This window comes from Haliotis asinina, chromosome 2, assembly GCF_037392515.1.
Source record: "Haliotis asinina isolate JCU_RB_2024 chromosome 2, JCU_Hal_asi_v2, whole genome shotgun sequence".
NCBI classification, from domain to species: Eukaryota; Metazoa; Mollusca; class Gastropoda; order Lepetellida; family Haliotidae; genus Haliotis; species Haliotis asinina.
The window spans coordinates 60267071-60276467 of NC_090281.1; the positions used below are offsets into that span (position 1 = coordinate 60267071).

General features: G+C 40.8%; 1 protein-coding gene across 1 annotated transcript; it reads left to right on the forward strand.

The window, feature by feature from the left end:
* The first annotated feature begins 6225 nt into the window (after window positions 1-6225).
* LOC137272747 (uncharacterized) lies at window positions 6226-9123 on the forward strand. The gene is made up of 2 exons (XM_067805130.1): window positions 6226-6473; window positions 8769-9123. The coding sequence occupies exons 1-2, from the start codon at window positions 6277-6279 to the stop codon at window positions 9055-9057; spliced, it is 486 nt and encodes a 161-aa protein (XP_067661231.1). The 5' UTR covers window positions 6226-6276; the 3' UTR covers window positions 9058-9123.
* Window positions 9124-9397: the final 274 nt, after the last annotated feature.

The window sequence follows — 9397 nt, forward strand, 5'->3', positions numbered from 1 at the left end:
ACTGTACACACATGTGTACACGTCATGTTTACCTCACGTCACGACTAACGCTGCAGGAAACCGTATTGTTTGCACGAAATTCGTTACAGTGTGAATGGAATCACCATTTTCTAAATCAATATACAACGTACAGCTTGACTTCCAAATAAATAATCCCACCTCAAACAGCATATCCCCTATTCGATTAATAGTATATCACGTTAATTATGTGATTTGGGGTTCAGTTTTAACATCTGACCATATGTTATCAGTTATCGATCAGTATAACTCTCTCTGCAGACAATGCACGCCCATTATTATCAGTTGTTTGAACTGGTCAATTAGTGAAATCTGACATGCAAAATATTTTCGAAAAGATTTTCACAACGGATTGAATCAAAGTGTCTACATTCCGGTAAGATAAATTTTACCTTACATTAATCCTTTTGGTTCCATTCAAGGTGCCCAAACTGGTGGTATTTTGTATTTACTACTCTTGCCAGCCATATTTCATATCTACGGGTTCAAAATGCAAAACTACCTACCAAACATAAAATATGTTCATATCGAGGTTAAATACTGCGGCCAGACAGAAAAAATAGACGCTTTAATAAATCCAAACATACTGAGTATATAGGAAATAGACTTCTGTACTAATGTACTATTTTTTAACTGAGTCTCCAAAACATTGCTGAATACTTCCGTCTGCAGTATCCGACATGAATGTGAAAAGCTTCTTGTGGGCGTAAATGTGGGTATTATTTGTCTTCTTTTACAGTTTTCCCTGGTCATGTAAACACAAAGCGAATATAATGACACCCTTGCTGTTTAATATCCTAACACATGTAACAACATGTCTAGAATACTAGGCACATAAAGAAACTGTGCAAACAAAAAAATCCAATCTAAATTTATCAAACCTGTGTAGAAACATGAGGATTTGAACTCAGAGATTAGTGACATGTATCCAACATGCATGCACGTGCCACGTTCCGTGACGTCAGTGGTTTCGTCCTTGAGATCTGCAAGATGTTGTTGCACGTGCATTCCGGGAAAGAGAAACGGGGCAAATGAATGCTACACAATACTGTCACTTTGGAAAGCTTAGACACTGCCCTTGCGATCATTTAAAACAATAAACGGCTTTTGAAACGCATAGCATGCCAAGGCTAACGTCTGCATAACGTCATGAGACCGTGGGGGAATGTCTCAACGACAAGTGGCTGTACATTTCCACTCCACCCGAACACAATTTCTGCACTGGTGAGACGCTACCAGAACTCGTCATCGATCAGACGTTCTGGACGTCCTGCGTAACAATACAGGAGAGATGGATAAGGACCCATCTTTGCGACAGGTTTCAGACTGCAGTGATGACTGCCCGGACCATCCCAGGACTTCGCCGCATTCACCCCTACACAGTTCGACAACGTTGTCGTCATCACGAGATCAGACCACGACGTCCGACAGACCGCCTTACGACCTACTCTGACACAACGTCATCGACAAGCTTGCCGAATGTGTGCCAAAATAATGTCTGCAGACCATTGTTTAGGTGGAGACATTTGATTTTACAGATGAGATTGAGAAATCTAAGATTTAGTTTGTCGAAATCTGAATAGAAGCAGGGCAACAGTGCATAATGTTTGTGACTTGTAAGTCACAATCAAAACTCAATCAAATATTTATGTTCATTTGTAAACGTCAAGATATGTTTATGGAAAGGACTGTATAGGTTGGACGCCTTTTGCTCATTGCATTGGACATTTTTTTTGTCAATAAGATACGCACAACACTGTGAGCTTTTGAACGTGATGGAAAAGCATATTGCTAAAAATAATTGACTGATCTAAATGATCTCCATTAAATGGGCATGGCTTGGTTTGGTTCGAAAATGCACGTATTCAGCGATAGTGCCAGGGGTCATGCAGATGTTACGACACATTCTCGCTGGTCAATGTCAAGGTGATACAGGATCCGTTACACGTACTGACATGAACTGACTTTTATGGTGTGATGTTCCATTGTGGTCATTACACGTGTGTGATGTGAACAGCTAAAACACCCACAAACTCACAACTCCCCAATGGTTTTAAAAATTAAAAAAATTCCCTATAGGATTTAAAAGTTAAAAAGGTCCATGAAATAGTGTCATATCCTGCATGGCTTCGACAACTCAGCTCCATTGTCGTGGTTATCTAGGCATCTCTAGCTTTAGTTCACGTAGCTCCAGGTCAGTGAAGTGACAGTTAACACTATAAAATAACTGCGATTTTATGTACTACCTTTTGGACATGCAGTTTTGAATTCGACAATGTTCGCATAATTTGCAACCAATCTCTTAGATATTTTGTAGACTCGTTGATGATACCGTAGGGTTACTCTGTGAAACCTTTCAATAAATTCGGTTTATCTATCGATGAGAAAATAGATGTCGAAAACCTATTCACTTTTTCTCGGACACCCGATCGGGATATAACTTGTTTAATTAAGATGGAGATCCATCATGACTGATGCATGCTATGCACTTTTGCACACGTCTATTTGATGACGCTCTTGTGAAGCGTGTAGAGGTTTATGATGAAAACAAAGTATTCTACACTCTCGATTAAAGGGACAATGATTTCGGACATAGTCCCGATGTCAGTGTTGATTCTGTCAATGGTTCTGCATTGCTGTGTGACGCAGAAATGACAATCAGCACAGCCTCAGCGTTTCCAGGGACGGCGATCTCAACGACCTTTGCATCAGGGTGTTGAGACGAAGGCTATCTCGAAGCGTCCTTTACTGGATGAAATCTAGCTTTACCAGCTCAAATTGGATCAGAGGGTTTTACAAATATTGTGTAAATGAAGACGCTCGTAGAAGTTGAACCAGGTTTGCGATATGTTAACGCAATGATCAGAGACCACAGTTATTGTAGGCCATATGCACATGCCAGTAAAACTGCACCATCGAACTGGAACGCCATGTTTCTTACTCATGTTACCCACGTCCAATCTCTTCCATCAATGCCAAATTCTTGCGCCTTTAAAGTATGATCTAAACGGTAAAGGAGGATTTCCGATGTATCACAGTGATCGCGCGAGGACGCATGGCAGCGTGGATATGGTTCGTACATTCGTTTAAGTCGTTATGGGGACATCGATATAGCGGATGTTGATAGAGGAATGGTTAAAGTCATCCTTACTTTAAGGATGCATGCAGTCATACACAAATCAGAGGCCAAATCAAACACACACACACACACACACACACACACACACACAAACACACAGCACGCACTGACGCAATGACGCACTGCACATTTACGTCACCGTATTTAGAAAGCTGACGTTGACAGGCATTGTCTTGCATTGTAGGGGTAGTGGGGGTAACCTAGTGGTTAAAGCGTTCGCTCGTCACACTGAGGAACGAAGGTTCGATGTGACCGTCATATTGCAGGAATATTGTTAAAGCGGTGTAAAACTAAACTCATTCACTCACCCTCTCTTGCTTGTTCATAGATGCACGTGCACAGCCATCTGCAGCAAGATGATGGTGAAGTCATTTGGAACCATCTACCACTGTACGTCCTGTTTGAACTGCAGCGTGTCATCGTGTGCTTACCACTGTGCCAGTAAAGTTGCTTAGCTGTTCCAACACACCTGTGGGGCCAACGGTGTAGCCTTTCTTACACCTTGTTCAGCTTGACTTGAGCTTCTTTCCAGTGCATGACACGGTAGGTCAGTTGGCACAAACGGCCGGTCGATTTCATTTCATTACATTACACACTGACCCGTGTAGATCAGGATTAGAATTGATCTGCAGTAACCCAAGCTTGGCGTAAGAGGCGACTATCGAGATCGGGTTGTTGAATATTGGTGTGCTGCGTAAAACTAAACTCACTCACTTATTAGCTGACTGAACTTCTCGTTATAGATCACGTTCAGGTGTCGTGTACACAGTGCTAGTCAGTGTGTATAGAATGTGAGTCAGTATGAGTAGACAATGCGAGTCAGTATGAATAGACAATGCGAGTCAGTATGTACACAGTGTATGTTAACTTGTAATTTGACATCAATGTAATGTTGGAATAATCAGTGATATCTTAGAACAGTTAAGTATAACGCGTCGATCTCGAGCAGTTTGAATTTAATCACATAAACGTTTTAACGCTACAGTTTGCACGACTTGGCCAACCTTGCCTCACATCGTGCGGTCAGCATCTGTTTCCAGTAACACAGACACATTACATCGGCACTTATTTCACAAGAATAAAATCAGAAAGTTATATAGAGTTCAATGTAACCTACAAATCACACAACATGCAGATATGAAGTTAATGATAAGAGATCAGAGTGTAATAGGTACTAAAGATCGCGAAGAAGGAAAACGTGCCAGTTTGTATTCCCAGTTCTACAAGACCCGTGAAGGTCCGGGGTAGAATAGGCCTTCAGTAACCCATCCTTGCCATAAAAGGCGACTATGCTTGTCGTAAGAGGCGACTGACGGGATGGGTGGTCAGGCTCGCTGACTTGGTTGACACATGTCATCGGTTCCCAAATGTGCAGATCGATGCTCATGCTGTTGATCACTATATTGTCTGGTCGCGACTCGATTATTTACAGACCGCCGCCATATAGGTGGAATATTGCTGAGTGCCTCGTAAAACAAAACTCACTCACACAGTTCTATAAACCAAACGCTGCGTTGCAAATATTGTTTTTCAGAACGATTCCCTCATGTCCCCACCTCTGGATGAAGCAACTACCTGTGTGCTGATCAAGGTGAGAAAATGCAGATCACAGATGATTATCTGGTGTATGCCACAGGTGAGCGTGCAGGTGTATTTCCAGGACGTCAGTTAGTTTAGTACTCAGGTGATGAATATGTGCAGCAACTGTCTGTTCACGATGAATACATATTCTTGCGTTATCATAGCCAGACCTACCATACAAACGGTGAATAAATCATCAAAGCTGACCTCATATACACCAAAACAGAACAAAAATCACCAAAAACTGCAACAAAATCCTCTCAAACCGAAACAAACCCTCCGTGGCGGAAAACTAATTCTCTGAAATGGAAACAAGACTCGCGTATCGGGTACAACAGCGCCCGAGAACGGTTTTGGGTGATTTTTGTTCTGTTATACTCCAATACTGAGTCCAACAAACCCGAGTAGGAGGTTGCATCGGGTAACCTTTGAGACTGAGCAATCAGAACACAACTTACCAAATATAACACTGAGACTAAGTTTACTTAGACTGAATAGAATGTCATATCTAACAGAAAGGTGTCCCCATCTTATACAAATTATTTAGAACGTGAAGACATTATAAGGTGCGCAGTTGTTTCAGTCGAATAAGAAATGATGTCGTAAAATGTACATGGTTTAGTTAAATCGTCGCTTGTTATTTGGAATATTACCCATATTACCCTAGGCTGGTTGTTATTATATTATAGGATAGTCATATAGCGCACATATCCATGCAACTAGTGCTTGCTGAAATTTTGTCCCCGATCATTGGATATCATGATCAATATCAACGGCACATCGTATTATCAATCTCAGCTCCCTTGAGAGTATACAACACTTGCTGCCTCAAGACCACCGAATTTATTGTGGCTTCATGCTAGCTTCATCCTAGGGAAGTACCCATTCACACCTGGGTGGACTGGGACACATAGTCACAGGCCTTTGTCCAAGCTTACTGTACGTTGATGTACCCGCAACAAGAAAGAGTCTGTACACAATGTTGACTCCAGGGTTTTTACACCCGGTCACAAGTGGGCTCCATCCCGACATATCAACCTCGCTGAATCGCTAGCCAGGCGCTTTAGCGTTGGATTGGTGTTGGAAGTGTATGGTTACTTAAAGGTATATATTTGTGCAAGAAACCGTCACTAATTTTAACAGTGCCTAAACGTTTTAGACGCGTCTCAAGAAAGTGCTCAATGCATCTTACGGAGAGGAGTGTTGTGTTGGCCATTGGGGATGATGGAGTAGCCTAGTGGAGGACTCGGGTTTGATTCCACACATGGGTGCAATGAATGAAGCCCAATTCTGATGTCCCCCACCGGATTGTTGCTGGAATATTGTTTAAAAAAGCGGCGTAAAACCATATTCACTCACTAACTCCAAATCACTGATTTGGTTCCATAGAGGAGGGTTAGTAGACATAACGCTCGATTACCTAATGTATGTGTTGTGCTGGGACTGACAGCTGGTGTTTATGTCCAAAGGTAAGCAGACCTGGGGCGACTAGGTGTTTGTTTGTGCATCATCCTGGTTGCAGTGTGTGAAACTCCAAAATGATGGTGATAATGATTACGTCAGTAATGGCTTGTGTCAATCGGATCCCAGTTCTTCCCTATATAAGGGTGCGTGGTGAACGGAGGCACTGTCTGTACAAGATGGCTGCCAGTCTTCATGTGCTCACTCTCCTCGTCCTCCTGGCGATCTTCACCTGCAGCAGCGGCTGGTTTTTCAGACTTCATGATGTAAAGAAGTAAGTTCACCTTGTTAAGAATTCCGTTCTAGGTAATCTGGTCAAATATCATATACGGGCAGTTCGTGGAAAGTATGCAACAATTCTTGATGGATGTGTAGTGTCCAAGAGGAATCATATATGGCAAATGACTGATTTGTTTCTTGTTTTGGGTTGAAGTCATGGAAATTTAGGGTTATGGTCAGGGAAGAAATTGTGACTCAGAATGTCGCTAATTAGATATGGTAGTGTGATTTATATGGTGGTTGTCTTTGTTTTTCTCTATTTCCTTTCTTTCTTTTTTCTTTTTTATTTCTTTTCTTTTTTTTTTTTTGGAAATTGCGAATGCCTAGTTTTGATCAAAGCTGCACATATAAGTTTCATATTTGCTGCATTTGGGTTTTAAGTTTGATGTGTTCAAGATTCAGTTGTGAGAAGGATGTATTGTGAAGAAAAGGTTACTCTGAAAATTCAAAATACATAGTGTGAATGGAACTCACAAAATTAATAGTGGTTGAATGGCATTCATAATCTAGTTGTCGCGCATGGTTTTTCTTTAGAAATATGATTTTCATAATTACTGCATGAATATGTGATAAGAAAAAGAAATGTGTTCGTGAGTATAAACGAAAAACATTAATTAAATGATTACATTCACATTTACGATTTTTGTCAAAAGCTATTAAAATAGATAATCTTCAGATAATATATTTTTGACATTGTTTTAGAATATATATTTGATGGTTACACTCGCATGTACTATCTACTAGTATTATTGTGACAGGAGAATCATGGAAAGGTCACTTCATCACAACTCTTTTGATAAAATATGTATTTTTGTGTGATATGTGTGAAGGAAATATCTTAAAAGGTTAGCACTGGCTGAAAGGGAGGAATGGCGGCAGTTTTGTTACACTTTAATGGTCATGGAAAAATCTCTACTTATCAGAGAAAAGTCGGGGAATTTGGGTCTGCCATGCTTGTGGGAACCGTGCCAGTGCCCGCGAACGCAATTCAGGCATCCCTTTTAGTTCAACTTCAGTATATGCAATGTATATATACAAGAAAGGATTAGGGATGTTACAGGAGAAGTACAGGAGGAAACAGTCGAGGCTACGTTGTCATGTTGTCATCAGTCACAAACTCTACATGCATACAGTAAATGAGATCCGACGAACATTTTATACATTTTTGGCGTGTACATCTATCGAGTAGGTTCAGACTACTCACTACGTGCTGAAATAATGCCGGTGTGACGTTAAACCCTAACTCACTCACTCACATGAAATAAAACCTTTTACTGGTTATACCTGCTGGGGTTATCGGCCAGAAGTGGTCATAATACGACGATGTCGTATTGAATGTGAAGATCCTCTGTTCTGCATCCTTTGTGATGAAAGAATCACAGTTAAGCATGTCCTGCTTGACTGTGTTGAATATTCCATTACAAAGAATAAATATTTTAAATCACGAACCATGAAGAATCTTATTTAATTGTGTTGCTCTCAGTTTGTTTTTTTTGTTTTTTTTGCATGTGTAAAAGAATTAGTGTTAGTGACTGATTTGCAAGTAGATAAATATTTTATGACTGGAATTATTAACTCAGATTCTTAGTAGTTGTATCCTCGAGGGGGTTAAAGTGTAAAAGTATTGTCCTCTTGAAAGGGCACGTAAGTCCCAAAACATTCAATGTACATTAAATCTTTCCACCGCTTTTAATCGTAGCATATGTTTAATGTTGGCTAGATATGTCTAAATTCTCGCGGCTGAAGTAATGGTGCAAATTCAGCTAGGGCCCATGCGGGAAGCAAAAGTCCCCATGGTCCTTTTCTGGTGATTTTCCTTCAACTGTTAGCAATCTCTAGCCCATTTTTATATTGTCCTCTACAGTTAAACTGTTTCACATTTAATTACTTGTTTATAATAAATGGAAATCTGCGATATACTAGTGAGTTTACTGTTCTTCGTCAGCAGGGTTTTAGTTTCTAGTTTTCTTGATGTACAAATGTAATTATTAATTGTTCTCGTCACGATATGGTTTCAATATTGTCGACGTGATGATAAATATTAAACTCACTCACTCATTCTGACTGGCTCAAATACCTCTTTTGTCATTTTGCTTTTTGTCATGTGATTAGAGAAAACTGCACACACACGAGACTCTCACTAGAGTTGGCAGTTGTCCTTGTAGTTCTGTGTATTGTTTGTTTTTGTTCAGGTTGTTTTATTGTTTTTGTGGGTTTTTTTCATTTCGGTTTAGTTGCTTCCTTTGGGTTTATTCGTTTCGTTTCAGTTGTTTATGATGTTTCATTTAAGCTGTTTCTGCAAAGCTGTCAACAATCACAACTACGGACATGTCTTCAAAGACTTTGGTTCCATTCAGCATTGTCGGCGTCTTGTCCACTGTCCATGTAGTGCTCGAGAACTCATCACATGCGGCACGGAATGTGACCGGAAGGTCAAGGAGTGGGCGTGTGACCACGGGTGTGGCGGACTTCCGGCCGGCACAAAGGTCCGAGCATCCTACAGCGCCAGTGTGTGTAATGACGGTCGTGCAGCAGACATTTACGTGTGTGGCAAACGAAACAACTGTCATCGTGGCTGAGATAAATCATGTCCTGCTGTCTGTACGGCAACTGAAGGCCTGAGTAAAAGAAGCATTAAAACTGCCGATATTGTGTACTCATTTCTCAGCAATGTGTCAGCGGTATGTTTAGACACTTGTCTATATGCGAGCAAATTTGAACCAGACAAACTGGTGATTAATATCACGAGTAATGGCCACACCTTGCTGTTACAAGTGACAATCAGATCCTTGGACTCTGAAGTCTAATACAGGTCACTAGGGACCAACACAGAGTCTCCAGGTATATGAAGAGGAGGAACGCGTATTGATTAAAATCTTCTGCATTGCGATAGATGCCATCAGTTGCATGGTAACCGCT

What these genes read in the sequence shown, in the direction of transcription:
- LOC137272747 (XM_067805130.1), top strand. Translation starts at nt 6,277, where the DNA reads ATGATGGTGATAATGATTACGTCAGTAATGGCTTGTGTCAATCGGATC. An exon ending in AGACTTCATGATGTAAAGAA is followed by an intron (nt 6,474 to 8,768) that starts GTAAGTTCACCT and finishes GTTTCATTTAAG; the next exon opens with CTGTTTCTGCAAAGCTGTCA.